At 42.0% G+C, this 21,303-nt stretch overlaps 1 protein-coding gene across 1 annotated transcript in view; it reads left to right on the top strand.

The window, feature by feature from the left end:
• The window catches only part of TRAF3IP1 (TRAF3 interacting protein 1), a 119,526-nt gene that overhangs the window by 20,282 nt on the left and 77,941 nt on the right, over window positions 1–21,303 (top strand). Inside the window, exons 8-12 of the mRNA XM_065413622.1 lie at window positions 7,085–7,160; window positions 10,818–10,856; window positions 10,951–11,052; window positions 12,657–12,758; window positions 18,488–18,589. Coding sequence (XP_065269694.1) covers window positions 7,085–7,160; window positions 10,818–10,856; window positions 10,951–11,052; window positions 12,657–12,758; window positions 18,488–18,589 — 421 coding nt within the window. The remainder of the gene's footprint in view (window positions 1–7,084; window positions 7,161–10,817; window positions 10,857–10,950; window positions 11,053–12,656; window positions 12,759–18,487; window positions 18,590–21,303) is intronic.

Raw genomic sequence — 21,303 nt, 5'->3', positions numbered from 1 at the left:
AATCCTACCTCATTTGTTGCAGAAGTTGGAAGGTGTGTAGTGAGTGAGGCAGGGGGTGGCAAGAAGAGAAAGAACCATCTCGTAGTAAAGGTGGTTGAATGCTGCCCTGGAGAATTGGATTCTATCCCTACCTCTGCCAGAGAGTTCCTATGTGATGTTGGGCAAGTCACTTAAACCAAAATGTTCACAGGTGATTACTAACTTTGTGTTTCTCATTTTCTGGGTATCCAATCTGAGACACTTGGGGTGTGATTTGTGGAAATGTTGGGCATTCAGCTGCAATTGAGGCCAATGGGAATGGTGTCTGAATACAAAAATTGCTACATAATGTACGTATATATTTATGCTCTGAAAAATTAGGTTTTAGTAGTCTCATATTGGGCACCCAAAGTTAGTGGATATTTTTGATCTTAGTCTCTCTCTATCTCAGCTACCCATCTGTAAAATGGGGAACCATCACCTCACAGGGGTGTTGTGAGGATAAATGAACATTTTGAAGCATTTAGATACTATGGTGATGAGTGCCACAGAAAAGCCCATGAAGAAGATAAGTATTCTGTATCGGAGCAGTGTTTGAATAATGTGAAGTGAATAAGGTCTGGGGCCACACAAAGAGGGGAAAACAAAATATTGAATAGGGGCTCATTAATTAAGCCCCATCCATCTGTGCACTGAAAGAGGCAGGGGTTCTGTGGGAAAGCAGTGTGTGATCATGTACAGAAAGCCTATATATCGTAATGCATATGCATAGGCAGCCTTAATTCTGGCAGTTCCTAACTTTTGAATGTTTAGACTTTGCAGCCTTTGTTATGTTCTTTTAATATAGTGTGTGGTGGTTTATTAGACACCTGGAAAATGACACACACAAAGCAAACTGAAGAAAAAAATCCATCATATGGCATCATATTGACACCCACCAAACGCATGGTTGGAACATTTAGGTCAGTAGTTCTCAAACTTTTGTATTGGTGACCCCTTTCACATAGCAAGCTTCTGAGTGTGACCCCCCACCCCTAATAAATTAAAAACACTTTTTAAATATATTTAACACCATTATAAATGCTGGATGCAAAGCGGGGTTTGGGTTGGAGGCTGACAGCTCGCGACCCCCCATGTAATAACCTTGTGACCCCCTGAGGGGTCATGACCCCCCAGTTTGAGAACCCCTGATTTAGGTCCTCCACACAGACCTCTGCCACTTGACAGAGGACTCCCTTAGTTCCTCCTCTATGTGGATCAGACACTGCAGGGGGTTGCAATACATATTTTGCCAGTGGGTTTCACAGATATTTGTTGACCATGGAGGAATGGTGAGACTCAGTAATCTTGGGTGCCATTCTAGGCTGTGGAGGGCAGTGTACTCTTGTGGTCATAGACCCTTTTGCCTGCTCTCCTCCTCCCTTCCAACTTGTTTCTGTACCAGTTCTTTTTCCCCATCCCTGGCTCTTCACCTCCTTGACTATCCCGTCCCAGTCTCCACTCCTTATGCTTCTTGTCTTAGTCCCAGTCTCCTTGTGCAGCCTTAGTCTCTGGCTCCTCATCTGTTCTGTTCTCCTTTCACCCACACTGGTTCCAATTCCCAGTCTCCCTCTCTGGGCTCTTCATCCACCCTCAATCTATACCACCACACACCTGGCTCATCGTCCCAATCTCTTTGCCCAGCCAGTCACCGTTTTCTCTCCCCACACTCCAGATCTGTTTCCACTCCTGGCTCCCAGTCATTTTCTCTCTCCCCTCCCACCTTTAGTTTGAGTTTTACCAGGCTTCTTGTCCCAATCGACTCCTTTCCCTGTATCTGGTCTGGCTCCTGTCCCCTCTGCATTCAAGTCAGGCACCTTCCTGTTCTTTTCTGACTGGGCACCAGCGGAGGGGATGTTGAAAGTGCAGGAGAGACAGGCTCCCTGCTCTCAATTCTGATGCCTGCAGTGTTTCAAGCTGAATACTTTGAATACTACATTTAAGAAAGACTTCTAAATGAACAAAGCTATCGTAACACTTTTAATGTATACTGTCACTTAGACCTCAGTTTGCTAACCATGCTTGTTTGAGATTAGACTTCTAGACTAGATTTTTTGTATGCTTCTCTCTTCTCAGAATTTGTAATATTCCTCTTGCTATTTATCTCCAGAAGTCTGAGCACTGGGCAAATGCCTTTAAATTCTTGCATATTCTTTATTAAAGAAAATCTGTTCTGTCACCAGCAAGTGGTGATGTCCTGGTATCCATAATACATTTTCTAAAATGAAAGTAAAGCTAGTCTGAACAAAAACGAACAGGAAGCATTCGGATAATATCTGGCAGGCAATCTTCAGGAAGATGGATGCCTGCTGGTTATTGCTTATCACCTTGCTTGTGATCAGAGAAAGTAAAATTGTGTTTTGTATGCTCTTGGTCCAGATTAAGTGAGTAGTTTTGTTCTCAAGTGGGCACTTCCATAGCATGACTGACTTTTTAGATCATAAAGATAACTTCGAGACTTGTGACAAAAGCCAGGGGACTCAGGCATTAGGCGGACCTAATGAAGCATATGGTGCTGTTTATGGGGAAAGTGGCTACAGAAGAAGATGGACAGGATGTCAGTTAACCCTAAGGCAAAACACATTGAAAAGGTCTGTCCTGTTTTACAGATGACTGTTGAAACTTTTGGCTGTAGCATTTTCTAATATCCTGTCACTTTTGGCCACATCTATAGTGTCTGTTGTTTATTGCTACACAAACTATGTTGCTCTGGAACTGGTCATTTGGATCATCCTTTAAGTCACAACTAATGACATTCTTTCAGAGGAGAATTTCTATGTGGAAATGATCTGGAATATATATTTAAACAATTTTACTGAATCAAAGAAAGCAGCTACTCTGAGAGGGACAAATGCAGTAGTTCCATAGAGCTTTGTTTGGGAGTTTTTCATAAATATTAAAGTTCCAAATGACTATCTTTTGATGGTGTCACTTATTCACGCTCCATTCATATGATGGAAGTCATACATTAAAGTATACAATTTGCCAGCCAAAATTCTCTGTCCTAGGACATTCCTTTGTGGCTGAGGGGGTTAGCTAGCATTAGCCAAAGTTGGTGGGACATCTCTTTACAGCCTACAGACCTCAGGTTACCAGGAAAAAAGAAGAGACTGATATTTCCAAGTAAGTCATACTGTCAAAATTACACAAGTTATAAGGACCTTGACAAATATAGATCTTTCTCTGTTGCTGTCATGCATCTCAAATGGTCAGTAAATGGTGGCTGTTATTAAACAAAACTTTGATTCAGAATAATGACAACTATTTTAGAAGCAAATAATGGGAATATGAAAGGTTGGAGAAAGATTCAGGGCACTCTCCAAGGGAGATACACCTCTACCCCGATATAACACGAATTCGGATAGAACGCGGTAAAGCAGTGCTCCGGGGGGGTGGGGCTGCGCACTCCAGCGGATCAAAGCAAGTTCGATATAACGCGGTTTCACCTAGAACGCGGTAAGATTTTTTGGCTCCCGAGGACAGCGTTATCTCGGGGTAGAGGTGTAGTAGCTCCCAGTGCATTGGGAATTCAAGCATTTACTGTTCACTTAACACAGAGGTACATTCGTTCAGAGAATGTGCTAAATGGTTTATATTGATATGCAGACATGAACAAAGCCTGGGTATATATTTAAAAAACAATCCTAGCAATGTTGTTCTAATTAGGGTAGCAGTACCCTTTGGAGGATTCTGGGGTAATGGGTGAATTATAATTACTCCCGAGAATAGGAATGCTGAAGGGTTTTTTTAATGTAGTGTCCAGTCTGTCGGACTTGATGATTTATAGGGGGAGAAGGGGGAATAACAAACTGCTAATATCTTACAATACATGTATGAGTTGTATATCCTTTCTTTTGAGTGGGAGATGCATTTTTCTACAATGGCCAGTGAGTAATATGAGAAGTCCAGTAAGTAGAGATTGGTCCAATTTATATCCCCGTGAGACCCTGAATACTAGGGAGCAAATACTAACTTCTTTTCCTCCCAGGTTATAAAGGCATATTCTCAGTATATTACTCTTGTCCTTGAGTTCCCGGTTAACTACTTAGCCTTCAGACCACTTAGGAGTATAAAATCACTGAGCCAGTGATTGGATCCTGAACACATCTTGTGACCAGTGGTGTTCTAACCTCTGCCCATGCCATTACTTTTGGCATGAGTCTTCTGTGTATCACGGTGACTTGTGAGGGCAGTGGAGCTCAGAGGAAGGGCTGGTCATTGACAAAGGATTTTCATAATGTCCCTGCATTAACCGTCCCATTAATGCAGTGGTTGAACAGCATTGCCCATGTGGATCAGAAGAGGGATTTAAAAGCAAAAGTGTCAGAGTATCTCTCTGGAGCATATTCTCCTTGTGATATGCTAGATTTCCAATAATCAGCATTACATTTGTGCCTCTTACCACATAAATACGGCTATCCGAGGGGTATAGCTGCTGATACTGGAGGCCTGATTAGCAGATTTAGATGGAGCACAGACTTTAACCTTCCCAAACAATACCAGTAAGACCTCACAAAATTTGCAAGTATTTGTACTTACTACTTGGGCTAAATCTTAAATTAATTTTTCCAGACTAATTTGAAATTGACAGTAAAGTAAAAATTGTTGTAATGACTCCATTAGTGACTGCTCTTTAAAGTCTCAGAGCATCTGAATTTGTAAGAGAACAGAATTAACACTTTTTTTTTTTTTAATCTCCCTTTGGAAAAAGTCAGATTGTAAACATGTGGTCTTTCTATTTTTGTACATTACCATAGTGATAAAAATTAGCTATTATTTTGCACCTGTTGCCATGGTGCACGTGTTGTACAAAAATGTAAAACCATGCTTTCACTCCCTACTTGACGTTAATAAATCACTAACCCAGCTCTGTTAGAAGCCTCTCCACCTATTCTCAACTTCTTCCCCACCTGTGCTAATAATTGCATCACCAAAAGTCATGAGAATGCTTGACCAGACCAGATGTGCCCCAAAGGCTCTCAACCCAGATTTTGCTGGAATGCTAGGTTTTATTTTGCCTCTTGCATAATGTTATGAATAAATAAACCACTTCATTATTACCTTCACTTTTGTTTGTAGTAGTTTTATTTTTCAGTAAATCTCAATACTTCCTAAAGAGTGAAACCAAAACATTTCCTATCTTGCTACAGGTAAAATAACTGCAAAAATCTAATGAATAAATGTTTATCAAAACCAGTTGCTTTATTCAATATCACCTGTTGTTCATTTTGTGTAGTGACTTTCTGTCTGTAATATCTGTATGTTCTTGTTTTATTTCAAGTCTTCTGAAATTCTGAAGGCAAACGTATGCGCCTTTGTATTGTTGGTGCATATTTTACTTTAGTTTTTGAATGGCTCAATCTCACTTGCTCATAGATTGCTTGCTTGCCCATAGGATGCCTGTAGTGAGCTCCTGCAAAGAGTTGAAACAATCACATAATTGTAACCACCGTTTAAAAATAATTATTTTTCAGTTTTGTGTTAGGAGAAAATCTGTAAGTTCTCTCTATGGTCTGCATTCTTAACTCCTATTGTGCTCATTAACATTACTAACACATAAGGGGGGAAATATGCCCTCTAAAAGCAAATTTACAAACCCTCCTCTAGCAGGTAATCTTCACCTTCTTGATGTTAACAGTGTCTCAAATTATTATCCATGGGGTGCACTGTCTCTGTGCTTTCTTAGAAATTGATTCTAGCATTGTTGTGAATAGGAATATAGAGTAGTTTGGTAAGCATACTTTTCCTTTCTTTCTCCTATATTTCATTTAATGTCATACATGTCTTTTATGGTGAGCGTTTTCCTTAACGCATGGGTAGGCGTTCTATAGCCATGTATTTCAGATATCACAGATGTAAGAAATATTATTGTGTGCTGTTTAGCTTAGAGCAGTGTTCAGATTTGAGGGGGTATCAAAGAATTTTTTAATAACCATATAGAAATTATCAAGGTATGAGTCTCATTCATATCATGAGAATATGCATTATCAGTAGGGTTGGCAGTTATTCTTGGATGCAGAAGACATGCGTTGTTAATTCATAGACGCATTCAAAAGTCAGATGAGGGGGAAATCCTGAGAGGTGCTAAATATATTTCAGGATTTGGACCAAGATGCTGAGATATATAAAGGGATAGAGAATATGGGAAAAATAAAACTGCATTCTATAAATCACTGGTATGCTCTCACCTCATACTGTTCAATTTTGGTCACTACATCTTAAAAATAATGTAGACAAAATAGGAAAGTTCTGTAAAAGGGCAGTGAAACTGATTAGTGGTATGTTGGATGACACTAAAAATAGTGAAAGCTACTGGGTGTTCTGTTCCCTCTGTGCCATGCTATAAGAACAAGGGAGCCATGGTTAAATGATGAGCTAATCTCCATCATTGGGCTCATCATTCAACCTGCAAGTGAGCAGAAGTCTTCACAGCAATTCAAAGACACCTTTTTTTTGAGCAGGGGGATATGACAAAATAGTACTTGTCTGAAGACCTGTCTTTTTCCAGTCTACCCCACATTTGGCTTTGGAGTAAAGTTTTTGTATGGTATGATCTCCCCTCCCCTGCCTGAATCTTCTGCTAGAGCGGAAGGAAGCCACCTTATACCCCATACAGAGACCTTCTTTGGGGCAGTTGAGCCCCATCTAGTATATCTGCTGCAGCAGTGGGAGTGGCAGGCCCCTAGGGCACCCACTCCTACAGTGGCTGACTTCCCCCAGGTTGCCTTAACACTAACAATCACTCCAAGACCAGCAGTGGCACTCCAAGACCTGCAGTGGCACTGGAACAGTCTTTCTGCAGACTGGGAAGACATCTCTGCGTTGAGTACGCTTAGTTCACATTTGTGAGGTTATCTCTTGAAACCGTGAAGGCTATAAACTTCAGTTGCTTTAAAACAAAAAAGGTAAGAAACTGCATTAATCTAGGAAAGTTTCCTGCCTGCTCTGTGCAAGTAGATTTTGCTAGCCCTGATTTTATTTATATATGTGTGTGGATCTGTCTATATGAATGAAATCTAACTTATATTAACGTGTTTTTTTTTTTTTTTTTTTTTTTTTTTTTAAGAGTGGAAGTCCTGCAAGAATACCAAGGCAGTCTTCAACAAAGGGACCCAGGCAACGAGTCAAACCTGGAGCAGAAGGTAACTGGAAAGCATTTTTCTTTGTCTATTAAATAAGCTTGAGAGATTATAAATGTATGGTATTCCTATTAAAGTCTCTTTGCTTACTATTTTATGCAAAACATGTATTTATAAATCCAAATGGCAATTTTTTGCATAGATTGTGAGAGTAGTTATCTCATAGAACTGGAAGGGACCTTGAAAGGTCATTGAGTCCAGTCCCCTGCCTTCACAGCAGGACCAAGTACCGTCGCTGACAGATTTTCGCCCCAGATCCCTGGTTTAGCAGGCCAATGCTCAAACCACTGAGCTCTCCTATTCGATCATGACTTATGATCTCTAGGAAGTCTGGAAACTTTAATTTTTTTCTATCACAAAGGATGCTTCTTGATGCTTCATAAGCTATCAGGAGTAGACAAATATTTCCTTTAAAATTCTGTATAAGTGTATGTGTGTGGGTGTGCACATGCTATGGCAAAGCTGTCCATTTTTCAGCAAGTATGTATAGCTAAGTATCTAGAATTTCCCTTTCAATATGAAATCCTTGAGGGCAAAAGATTTTGAAAGACTTAAACTCGAAATATTTATTATAGGATGCCCTTCACCATGGTACCTGGGTGCCTTTGCAAAGATCTCAATAATGAGACAAAACATGATGCTTCCCTGCGACTTTTAAACTGATCACTTTGACTAGGAACCCAGCATTTCATAATTTTATCAGTTGGTAAGACCTAGAGATAGAAGTGTATCTTTAAACTCTTTCTGAGAGCAGCCAGGGTCATATTTACATTTATTTTGGGAGAGAGCAAATTCCAGAAGAGTGGGCCTGTAGTTAAGAATGTCCTTTCTCCAATACCTACAAGTCTTCATCTCCGGAACATGGAGTTCCAGATTTGTGCATGAAAATTGGTTAGGTGCTTTTTTGGCAATGACAAGGTGGTTGATAAGATAAATTGAGCATAATCCATAGTAACCAATAACTTAATTTCACCTTGCAGCAATTTGATAGACAGCCCAGAAAGTAGAAGACAGGTTTGATGTGCTTTTATGAGTTCACCACATTCAGAAGATTGTTGGATGAATTCTGGACTAGACAGGATTTTTGTGGTAGCTTTTGCTTACAGTTTCAGTCCTGAGAGGTGCAGAAGCATTGGTGACTGTAACACAACCCATATCTGACAGGATGGGACACAGTCTCTTCAATGATCACAAGTGATCAATGTAATCTGCAAGCCTAGCAATATTGAGGAGTCAGGTGGGATCGCTAGACTGCAGACCATGTTGATGATTAGGGAAGATGCCCCCAATTATTGGAACAGATATATTTTGATAGGTTCTCTAAGTGCTTTCCTCAAACTCTCTGCATAAGCTCAGGCTTGTCGGATTGAGTTTCAGATAGCTTTTTTCATTCTGGTCTGTTTCTGCCTTGGGGCTTGTCTAGGGGGTCTGAGTTAGAGAAGGATAGGGAGCTAGGTGTCGTCAGTACACTGCTGACTTTGTATCATAGAATCATAGAATATCAGGGTTGGAAGGGACCTCAGGAGGTCATTTAGTCCAACCCCCTGCTCAAAGCAGGACCAATCCCGAACTAAATAATCCCAGCCAGGCCTTCGTCAAGCCTGACCTTAAAAACCTCTAAGGAAGGAGATTCCACCACCTCCCTAGGTAACCCATTCCAGTGCTTCACCACCCTCCTAGTGAAAACGTTTTTCCTAATATCCAACACCTAAACCTCCCCCACTGCAACTTGAGACCATTACTCCTTGTTCTGTCATCTGGTACTACTGAGAACAGTCTAGCTCCATCCTCTTTGGAACCCCCGTTCAGGTAGTTGAAAGCAGCTATCAAATCCCCACAGTTGCCCCTATTGTTTCCCACAATGGCTTCACCTAGAAGTTGAGGAATAAAAGGGGGGATGGTACTGAACGTTGTGGGATGCCACTTCTGCGAGCCTCTGATTAGGAGGAGCTAGTCGTTCATTTGCTCTCTGGAAACAATCAGAAAGGAACGAGCAGGGTCAAGCTGAGGCCATTTTGTGCCTGGCAGCTGTCCGTTTCCTTGAGAAGATGGGAAGGAATGAGGGGAGTGTAGCAGCAACGGGATGTGGTTTGGAATTGTGGCAGGATTATGGAGGATGCTGTTGCACCATTGACTGCACCTTGGGCTTTCCTTGCTTTTAACATCGTTGCACGCATTATGCTCAGAAGCAAGGTGCACTCTGGAGTTTCCCAGTTTTAGTGGAATTGAAGTAGAGCTTCAATGGATGCCATCATATTTTTGACATTTGTGTATTATCTTGTCATTTGATTAAATACAAATACTGGCAAATGGCCAGTATTCAGACACAAATCTAATCTGAATCAAAGAATTTTCACATTGCTAGCATGGATAGGCCATGCTGTTGTGGCATATGCAGGAAGCAGCTAGATCTCTGTGCCACAGACACCTGACCTATACTAAACCAGTTTAAACCAAAGTTTAGAAAGTCATGTGTTTCTGTTCCTTTTCTCATTTTTGCTGGTTCCCTTACCCAAAGTGGCTGTTGTCATGGATGTCAAATGTCTTCTCTGTCAGAACTCTTGTGCTCTGAAACCACAGTATTCAATGATCAGTTTAATGCTGTGATCTTAGAAAAACGTAAGAAATACTCTTACTTTGCAAGTAAATCACATTGTTTAAGGCACTTCCCTTATTGCAGAAGCAGGCACCAGCATTAGGAAAGAGCATTAGTACATCATCAGATTCTTAGCATACATGCTTGAATGGTTTCATTCACGTTTGTCATCTTCTGGGTGTTATATGGAAAGTCACAGTGCTGTGAAGGAAAGGAAGCTGTAGCAAACAACTGTGTGCTTATTGAGACATTTGATATTCCACCTTTCTCTCATTTCAAATATGATTTTTAAGTGAAATGTAGTACCATAGTGAGTGAAAATTAACTTTGTATATCAAGGTGAATTATATGGAAAAAAGAAAACTATCACTATTATAAAATTACTTCTGCGCCATCTCCAAAAAGCCCCATGGATAAATCAAGAAGAAAATCTTCAAAGAGACTCTCCTGGGTTTCCTGCTTTAGTGTAATGTTGGGATCAAGTATAGCTAATCAAACTTTTGCTATGATTTGGTTCATACCTAACTCGTTAACAAGAAAAAAAATGAGTACATGTGAAAAGTGCCCACTTTGACAGCTTGCAAATTGAAGTCATCTGTGGGACAGATACAGATGGGGCAAGCAGCACCGTAAGCTTTTCCCTTGCCGCCCTGCCAGCATACCACGACTGTATTTGAAAAGATCAGTGAGTAAAGTTGTAGTAGTCTCCAACTTTCAGTCCTTGGCCTCTGTCCTGAGACTGTCCAAGTTATCAGTTGTGGCAATGGTTCTGTGATGGCCACCCTTGCCCATTAGGAAGTGGACTGAGACCACCATCCGTTCATATGACTAGGCAATTTAAGTTATTGTATGGGGATCCCTTTGAATCCCTACAGACCATAGCTGACTTGAGCCTGATACCAACTCTCTGTCTCTGTTGCCACATTCCCCTTCTAAGAATTTCTCTTTATCTCCTTAGACCATATTTAAGTGAAGATTTTAGTCTTTTTAGTTAATTCTAGCTAAGCCTAGGAACAGCTGTCCTTACTTTGCAAAAATGTAACCTATCTTGTTTATCTTTTAAGGTTCTTCATTCCAGCTGATTAGGTCACCACCTGCAGTTAGTAAGTGCATTAGATATGGTATTTGTACACCATTTGAGTCTATAAAATTTCGTTTAAAATATCCTAAATTCTTATCTCATAACTTTCATGTCAGGAAGAAAGGAATCTAAAAACAGTGAAGCTAGTGTCTCAACTGAAAAAAAGCTTAGCCCTTCATATATGAAAGCCAGGAAGGACACTATAGTGAAACAGCTAGGTAAGCGGCAAACCTGTCCATTAACCATGTCTCATGTTTTGGTACTTTAGTTGGCATTTCCATATTGTATGGTTTTTTCCCCTTCCTTCATTTTAACTGTTTAATATAGATTGTACTTTTCTCACCATTTTTGAACACTTTAAAGATTTAACACTATTCACATTGGTCGCAGCAGCAATAATTCTGATTTTTACATTAATTTAGACACTTGCATTGATTTTTAAAAGGTGAATTTTCACTTTCTTCCTGTACCTGGTTTTTAAAAAGGTAAGAAATACTGCTGAGAAAGACTCTCAGTTTAAGCAAATGAGATGTTTAGTTCTCCACATCCCTTAGTTTTGGCCTGGAATATTCTTGCTATTCCAGCTTTTGTGCAGATTGCTAATCATGGTGTACCATTGAGACCACTTTGTTAGGGGATTTGAGTCCAGTACACAATGTTCAGAAACTGATCCAAAGCTAGTTTGGTTCCGAGGTGTGTCAGGTGAAAAGCTAACATGTTACATCAGACCATGGGTACAACATTGAAAAGTACTCAAGCACCTGGTAGGATTTCCAAAAGTGCCCATGTGCCTTAGACCCATTCATTTCCTGTGTTAATGCCTGTTGCAAATTATTTTGTGGGTTTTGGAAGTTTGTCAGGGGGCTCAGAGCTTTGAATGTTCTTTTTAATGTTAAATCTAAAAGAAATAATGCCAGGAAGAAAAGAGGCTTGCACTGCAACAAGACCTGCAGAGGCAGGCATTGTGTTAATAAAACTGAAATGGAAACTACGGGAACCTTTCCAGCTTAATGAATACTCGCTAATTATAACCGATTATACCATATTTTGCCTATCATTATTAAGAATAAATTTTCAATATTGTTGCCATTTAAAATTGTTTTTAATTATCCTGTGTATATTATTAAATATTAAATCTACTGTCATTCAAGTTACCAGTGACGAGCTATTTTCACTGTTGTAGTATGTCTTATAGTAAAACTAATTGCATAGCAATGCAAATATTAGGTTAATCTATAAATTATATGTTGCAGTTGTCAGTGATTTTTAAATAACTCCTTCCATTAAATCAGTTGTGATTTTGGATCTATAATTATCTTTAACAGAGCATGTGAAAAGCCTTCCTTTTAAAAAAGAATGAATATTTTTGTTTCATAACATTGTTTCACTAAAGCATTTAGTCCTTATGTAAAGAAAATACTAGATTTTGTGCAAGTGCTAGGAGTTACAAGATTTAAAGCCTCTTTGCTTGTGTACCCATGTAAAAAATAAGATTTTATAAAGTAATATAGAAACACATGCTTTATATTGGGAGAGCAGAAAAGAGGAAAGCTTGTGAATTTTAAATTAAAAACATTTGTGAAATGTCAGTGGATCCACAGCCATATATGCATGATCGTCAAGATTGTCATCTTGCCTACCCAGAAGGCAGCAAAAGTACTCCACCTTTGTGGTTTGAAAATGTGAAGAATGAACATATGGTAGGATGCATGCTAGGTAGCTTGTGAGCACATTACATAATGCAGCAACTGATTCTGAAATGTTTGGGAGTATGTCCCTCATGTGTATAGTACCTATCTCATTGTAAACTATTTTATGTCAGGAAGAAAGGAAGCTAGTAAAACTGCCACTAGTGCCTTGGTTGAGAAAGCAGCTAGTATATTAAAAGAGAAAGCTGAGTCAGTCATTACAATGCAAGAGCCAGGTAAGAGAAAACAATGCTTGGTATGTCATGGCTGAATAGGGTTTAATAATGTTTTATTAAACACTCCTGCAATAGCAGTGTTTTTGTTGTTTACCTTTTTAGCTAGTTGATGTAATATAGGAACTACTATACCAGATTAGCTCAGTGGTCCGTATAGTCCAGTATTCTGTCTCTGACAGTTGTTTCTAGCAGGTGCTTCAAAGGAATGTGCTAGAAATCCTCTAGTGGACAATTATGAAATAACCTGTCAAAAAGATATATTTATTCCTAAAACCATTAGTGGTTGGTTTATACTCTGATGTATGAGGGTTCATATCCTTGTGCGTGTAAATATTCTTTTCTAATATACCTGGATGTTTTCACCATCCATACAAATGTCTATTCCTTTTTTGATTCCTACTAAGCTCTTGGCCTCATGGATATCTTATGGCAGAGTTATACAGATTGTGTGGTGTTCCAAATTTTTAACAGTTTTAAATTTGTTGCCTTTCAGTTTCTGTGAATGTCCCTGTGTTCTTTTCCTATGAGCAAAGCTAAATAAGAGCACCCGATTTACTTTCTCTGTACTATTCATTACATTGTGTACCTCTATCATGTCCCCTCTTGTTTCTCCTCTAAACAGTCCTAGTCTTTCCAATCTCTCCTTACAGTAGTCTTTCCATGCTTGTAATCTTTTTCATCACCTATTTCTGGACACATTCTACTTCTGCTGTAGTTTTTGGGGCAAGGTTGACAACTAAACACATTATTCCAGCGAAGGCATACCATTGTTTTATATGATGGTATTATAATACTTCTAGTATTATTTTCTGTCCCATTCTTTATATGTCCTAACAATTTGTTTGCTTTTTTGACCATGGATGCTGTTACCCGAAATTGGGCCAGCTAATAAGCTTAGGGAGGACTAATGACCCACCAGAGTTTGGCAGAAAGCAGCACGTTTATTATACTGATTGCTCTGCCTGTCCTGGGAACGTGAGTGCAAGTGTGTGTGTGACCCCAGCCCCTTTTCTTTTGAGTTTAGCTATCAGTATAATAAACGTGCTGCTTTCTGCCAAACTCTTATGCAGTGTCCATGCATTGGGTGTGTGAGTGCTGCCTAATTAGAGTCCCAGACACCTTGTTTACCTGGGAGCTCTTCTGATCTTTCAGCTGTTTAACCAGCCCATTTATCCCACAAGCATTCCAGGAGAGAGGGGGAGGGGGAAAGCCACTTCACAGGTATTCAGAGAGGGAGAGGAGACAAAAGAGGGGGGGAAGTGTAACAGACCTTTTGAGCATACTGGTTATACATAGCATAGTTATACAATGCATACAGATCACTGCTGCTCCTACAACACTCCACCCCTTGATCTATGATTATTACAGTAGTTGTTGTCATCGTAGGGCACAGGTGATCTGTTGCAAACAAACCAAACAATTATAACCAGGTGAATATAACTAAAACACAATTGATTAAACACCAGATATAATATAAACACAAATACAAACAATCACAATTATCATAATTGGGAATACAATAAAACCATCACCATTACAATAATTGGGTACCTTGACAAACAAAATGAGGCCCAAGTTTGATGCTGCAATAGCCATCAAACAATAAAAGTTAACCCTAACCCTTAAATGCACACAACAAATAAGATTTGTAGGAGTACCACAGGTGTTATGCAAGTTTAAACTGATTTGGAAGATACATAGTAACAGAGAACTTGGTGAAATTGCTGATACTTAAACTAACATTTAGTTGCTAAAATGTTGCAGAATCCTCTATTACTAACCGTTCTTTTCAAGAGGTCTTGGGGGGGGAGCAACAATTCCAAGACCTGAAAGACGGGGCCCTACAATTACGGGCCAAAAATCCCACTAGGGGGTGATAATGGGGGCCCATGAACAACCCTTATGGGCTTGGGGAAGTAGAACCAGGGTGCATAGAGGAAAGTGTGGAATTAACAATGCAAGAAAATGTTACTAACAATACAAATGTATTAATAACAAAAATCAACAACAAAATGATTATTAGAGAACCTAACAAAAAATAAACCTGATGCATTGGGGACCAAAGTCTTTTGGACAGAGGTGGATGTGATAGATAATTTGGTTGGAGATGTGGGGAGTAGAGAAAGGAAAAGGCATTTACCCTGTCTAGTGTAGTATCCCCTCTCTCTCTTTGGACCCAATGCTAGCACAGGACACCCACCAGAGACAGATACAGAACATGGAACACAGAACACTGAACACGGACTTTGTCATGACGCAATAACCATGGTATTTCTGTAACTCTTTAGCTGGTACCAGCTCTTTTGATGTTCTGGTTCGGAGGCTGAAAGATAGAAGCTTAGAAACAAATTAGCACAGTGCTCCCACTGGGGCAGACCCTGCTTGTTTGAGTTGTCCGCAGTGTACCCATTTTTTCTCCAGGGTTTTTGCTAACTTTATTGCTTGCGCGGGAGTCAACTCGGTCTCTGCCATAGTGTGTCTGGTACTTGGAGCTTCCCTGCCCCCTGCGGGCGCAGGCCCATAGTTTCGGACCACCCTTTGGACTGCCACAACACAGTGTCTGGGGTCTGGCCATCCGGGGTCCGGATCTGGGGGATCCGGATCATACCAGATATCCCCGTCCCAATCATCATATGGTCCCGCACCCCTCTGGGCTTTCACCCCAATGGTGGCGACCCAAGCTGAATAAGCCCCCCAGACCCTGTTCTCCCGGGTGGACCCCTTCAGGACCAGATCCTTCTTCAGGCAGGTAACTGCCTGGCTCAGAGTGGCATTCTCTACTTTCGCAGTCAGAACCTGCGCCTTTCACATATCCAGTTCCTTATCCAACTCATGAATTGTACTCCCAGGTGGAACCGCCCCGGCATCCAAGGGTCTGCCCATTTCTTTTGGAGTCCTTCTAACAACACCCCAGGCGGCGGCGGCGCCGTTCCCCAAGGGGGGGTGTCTTCTCGCTCAGGCTGCTTTGCCTTTTTCTTCCCCTTGCCCCACAGTGGCATACTTAGCAGCAGCGTCCTTTTCTCCCTGCAGTGGGTTGCTAGCCTACCACTTTTTCACGCAGGCTTGAGCCGGACCCACCCAAGAGAGCATCGGGGGGCACCAGGGGTAGGGTGACCAGATAAGTAGTATAAAATATCGGGGCGGGGGCGGAGCAAAAAAAAAAAAAAAAGAGGTTTAAAGGGGCCTGGGGCATTAGCAGGCCCCGGCCCCGCGCGCTGCCCTCCCAGCGGAGCCTCCCGCCCCCTGGCCCGCCACGGGCATATGCGGGGCACGGTGGGTCCGGGCGGGGGCAGCGCGGAGCGGGCAGGAGCCGGGTGGGCGGCAGGGACCGAATCCCCGCTGCTGCCAGGGAGCCCCGCGCCTCTCCCTCCCGCTTGCGGCTGTGGCTCCTTCCCGGCGGGACGCGCCTCCCACTGCCCCGGCCACATGTGGCGCGCGTCCCCCGCGCCTAGTCTCCCTCCCGCCGGGAAGGAGCAGCTGGACGCGCGCCGCATGTGTGCGGGGCAGGCCAGGGGGCGCGTCCTGCTGGGAAGAAGCCGCAGCTGCGAGCGGGAGGGAGAGGCGCGGGACTCCCTGGCAGCAGCGGGGATTCGGCCCGCGCCGCCCACCTGGCCCCCTGCCCACTCTGCGCTGCCCCCGACCAGACCCACCGCACTGCCCCGCGGGCTGCAGGGCTGGAGCAGCCTCCAGGCTGCGCTCCTGGCCCCGGGTGCAGCAGCCCGGGCAGAAGCCCTCTGGTGCGGCGGGGGGGTTCACAGCTGAGCCCCCCGTCTCCCTCCCTTGCCCGCCCCCCTTTGCCCGCCCGGTGCCCGGGTGCCGGAGCTGACTCACCAGCTCCAGGATCCAGGCACCGCCGCCACCCCCTCCCTTCAGGCTTGCGCCGCCATGCTGCAAGCCTGGGAGGGAGGAGGAATGCTGCGTCGTTGGGGAAGAGGCGGGGCCAGGGCGGGGATTTGGGGAGGGAGCCAATGGGGGAGTGAGGGGGCGGAGCCGGGGTGGGGGGGGGGGGCGCGAGCGCCAGAGCGGAGGGCAAAATTTCTTTTTTGTCCAGTGTCCCGACCAAACATTGGTCGGGACGCGGGACAAAGAAGCAAATATCGGGACAGTCCCGATAAAATCGGGACGTCTGGTCACCCTAACCAGGGGACCCCTACTCTTGGGTCAAATCCTCCACTAAGCTGCCTGCATTCTCCACTATTAATGATACCTGAAATTGGGCCAGCTAGTAAGCTTAGGGAGGACTAATGACCCACCAGAGTTTGGCAGAAAGCAGCACGTTTACTATACTGATAGCTAAGCTCAAAAGAAAGGGCGCGGGGGTCACACTCACACTCGCATACTCACGCTCCCAGGACAGGCACGGCACTGGAGATGTCAGGATTCTTTAAGGTAAGTGTCCCACAGCACAGCGATGGACGGTGCGATGAAGGTAAGGCTTCCCGAGGCACCATGGAATGCAATGCAGCGAACCGCTGTCCAGGCGAAGGGCCTTTACGGGAGGTACAAGCTTGTGAGTGCACTTCTGAGCACATGGCCCTTTCCCCTTTTAAAGACCTGTTCATCATGGCCTGCGACTAGAGATGACTTGGACACATCTGGTTGTTCACACTCCACCTCCGGCAATGTCCATGCATTGGGTGTGTGAGTGCTGCCTAATTAGAGTCCCAGACACTTTGTCTACCTGGGAGCTCTTCTGATCTTCCAGCTGTTCAACCAGCCCATTTATCCCACAAGCATTCCAGGAGGGAGGGGGAGGGGGAAAACCACTTCACAGGTATTCAGAGAGGGAGAGGAGACAAAAGGGGGGAGGGAGTATAACAGACCTTTTGAGCATACTGGTTATACATAGCATAGCCATACAGAGCATAGAGATCACTGCTGCTCCTACAAAGATGCTCAGTGCGCAGAGGTTTTCATTGAGCTGGCCACAGTGATGCCCTACATCATTTTTCAGAGTGGTTGCAGTTAATTTAGCACCCAGCAGTGTGCATGAGTAGTTCATATTTTTCGGTCCGATATGAATTATCTTGCATATTTTAAGTATCCTTTCATTATACATACATCTGGGAAATTAGTTTAAGATAGTGGCCATATGAAATTCTCCTCCACTGTTTTTAGCATGGACTGTACCAAAAATAATTGTACTTCTATGTAGCATTAGAAAGTTGGACAATAATCAGGGATTAGGCATTTTGTTATGTGATTAATTTCAAATTGTACAGTGCACATATTGCATATTTTTGTAGTAGTTACTGGATAACACTCACAATTTTATGACTGAATACCTTTTAATGGCAAGTTATTGGAACTGACTCAGTCAGTTATTTGCCATATAATCCAGAAAGCATACTTTAGTAACTGCTTAGGTTTTACTAGGTAAATACAGTATCATTTAACTACTTACCCTGCTAGTAAATGATACTATATATTTGTAAATTGCTCCTGAATATAATAAACTTTCTTGTGTTTTTGTAACTTACATAGTTCAGTCTTTTGCTTCTTGGGATGAAAAACTTGCTGTGGTGATTTTTTTGTTTGTTTGTACTTCACTAATTATGTGAAAAGCCATTGTAAATTTGTAACTTTCCTTATTTGCACTCAAGATATTTCTTTAAACCAGAGTAATCCTTAAACACGTAGTTAAGTGGACTAAATATTTAGCACAGCAATTTATTCTAAACTTTTATTATATCATTAATTTCTTTCTCTTGTAAATTCTTTTATGCTAGGTGTACTGGAAACGAATAGTCCTGCAGATAACGTTTCAGATGAAAAAGCAGCTAGCATATTACATGCAAAAGCTGAACCTAGACCTGCAATAAAACACCAAGGTGAGAAGAATAAAACCTTGTTCAGTACCTCAGAATTCCTTATTTGGATCTATGCTCCTGAGTACATCTAAGAAGTTAAGCTGTGGTTTTTTGTGTGTGCTTAATTCAGATGCTCCCCTATAATTTAATCTCACCGTGTAACTACTAGTGAACTTCATAGTTCAGAAATCACACCTTTCCTAGTAAGGTCTTTACTCCCTACTGAAGCACAATGCCTTTCAAGTCCAAACTTGAAGATAGTAGGTGGTATGCTAATGAGTGGTAGAGATGAGCCACTCCACAACTGTTATCAAGTTGTATTCATGAATAATGCGATAATAGATTTGAGACCCTTGTTAGATATCCTAAAGCTTTATTTTGTGGTCTATTTTTTTATGTGTCCTTCTTATGGTGACCAACCAACTATTGTTTTTCTCCCCACAAACTGTGCTCTGTTGCTGGCATGCTGTGAAGGGGATACAAACAATGCTGAAAGGGAGAGGGAAGCATGGTAACAGACTACATTGTTGTTGCACTTGCACTCTAATGCAGGCAGAACTGTCAAAAGAAGCAATCGGCATGCTCCCTTATTTCCGAGGAGACACAGGGCAGCTGCACCCCCATCTTGATGACTGTTCCCATCCAAGAATTGAGTGATTGTAGGATGTCCCTATTTGTTCAAGTGATTGGGTTTCCCCCTGCGTATCTACAGACTGTTGCAGCCTGCTAACCCTGTACAAGATTTTAGAGCAAATTCCATCTCCTCATCCTTATTTCACTATTTTAAAAACCCACTTAAGAGTTCCCGAGGATTACAATATAAGAATACCTAATTAACAGAGTAAGTAGATACTGTAACCAAATTAAAATTTACAAACAAATAAAAAATGCAGGCTAAACGGGCTGCAACAGTCTACAGATACGCAGGGGGAAACCCAACCATTTGAACAAATGGGGACATCCTGCAATCACTCAATTCTTGGATGGGAACAGTCATCAAGATGGGGTGCACCTGGCCTGTGTCTCTCCTGAGATAAGGGAGCATGCTGATTTCTTCTTTTGACAGTTCTGCCTGCATTAGAGTGCAACAATAATAGTATGTATGTATGTAGACACGGGCTAGTGGGAAGGTTGATGCCACTTATGCAGGGGATGAAAGTCTGGTCCCATTACACCTGTGGCTTTAAATATGGCCTAGTAGGTATCTCACTCTAATGAAATCTAAATGGCAGTTGACCATCTTTCACAGCTGTGAGAACTCCCCAGGCCATTTTCCTTGTATTTTGTTGAGTATAGGAAGCAGTATGTATTGCATTCCTGGAGTATATGTATTCTAATAATTTTATACTCCTCTTTTTTAATTTGAGTGTGCATAAGACTAACTCACAGAGGTTTGGGATCAGATCTTAAATAGGATGACTCCATTGACTTCAGAATGTTTCCTTTGTGGTTAGTTCAGGGTGTGTATGTTGACACTACGGAGACTATACTGGCATAGCTAGGTTGCTGTCCGCGTATGCCGATGAAAGGGATTTTTCCATTGGCATAGGAACACCAACTCCCCAGGCAATGGTAGCTATGTCGAAGGAAGCATTCTTCTGGGGATGTAGTTGTATCTACATTGGAGGTTAGGTCGGCATAGCTACAGCACTCAGGAGCATGTTTTGTTTTGGTTTTTTTCCCACCCCCTGACCAATGTAGATATGTTGACCTAACTTTTAAGTGCAGACCAGGTCTAAATAATCATAGATCTGTATATAAGATACAAGCTGCCCTGCAGAGCTAAGAATGTTCACAACAGTTGAAATTCAAAATGCATTAAAATACAGTTGATAATGACTAATAAGAAGTTTCTTGGTAAGTTAGAGATTTATTTGGCAGTGATCAAGAAGTTCAATCACAGTCTTCCAGCCTTCTTGTTTGTAATTGTAACCAGAAGTGCCTAGTGAAAGAATCATTTAAAACAGTTTTGAAACACATTCTTCATTGGTTGAAATAAATCTTTCTGCAGAAAAAACAAATCGTAAAAATTATTGGCAATGAGTTTAAACTGTATATACCAATTTTCTTTCTGTTCTGTGGCTTTTGACACATTTCATTATGGTGTTCATCTCTAAATAAGGCTTTTTACAAAATATAGCACTTGCTCTCTATATTCCATGTGTTTTACTTTCATTTGTGTGTCAGCAAGTATTTTCATTTTAGAAGATTAAATCTTAGTTCTGACACCCACAAATATTCTAACTGCCATTGCAGTGAGAAAATAATAATTAAAAAATGCTATTAATTACATTATTTCAGGAGGTCATGGCACCTCTGACTCTCTCTGTTCTATATTAGGAAGGTTCATTGTCAAACTTCTTCAAGTAGATGCAGACATGTATTCCACTTAAGTGTGTGCCCCCAGAGCACCGGAGCCAGAGACTTTTGCCTAGCAGTACCCAAAGAGCGGCAGCACTGGCGCCTCATGGCTATGGCCCTCTGCTGGCTATATGAGTTGGCAGTGCCCCAATGCCCCTTAGTTCCTTCTCACCGCCCGTGGCTGGAGTCGGAGCTCTGTGTGTGGTTGTAGTCTCATAACCTCACATTTAGTCTTAGCCTACTTTATTTTTGTATATAGTTAGTGTTAGTGTTAGATCGTGTTAGTGGATAGTTAGTGTTCCCTGGTGATGTCCTCACTGGGGTTCAAACACTGTCCTTTGTATGGATGGGCGACCCCCCATATGTAGTGCTTG

The sequence above is a fragment of the Emys orbicularis genome, chromosome 11 (genome assembly GCF_028017835.1).
Source record: "Emys orbicularis isolate rEmyOrb1 chromosome 11, rEmyOrb1.hap1, whole genome shotgun sequence".
In the NCBI taxonomy this organism is placed as follows: domain Eukaryota; kingdom Metazoa; phylum Chordata; order Testudines; family Emydidae; genus Emys; species Emys orbicularis.
The sequence above is the reverse complement of the archived record's forward strand: the minus strand, read 5'-3'. Positions and strand labels throughout refer to the sequence as shown.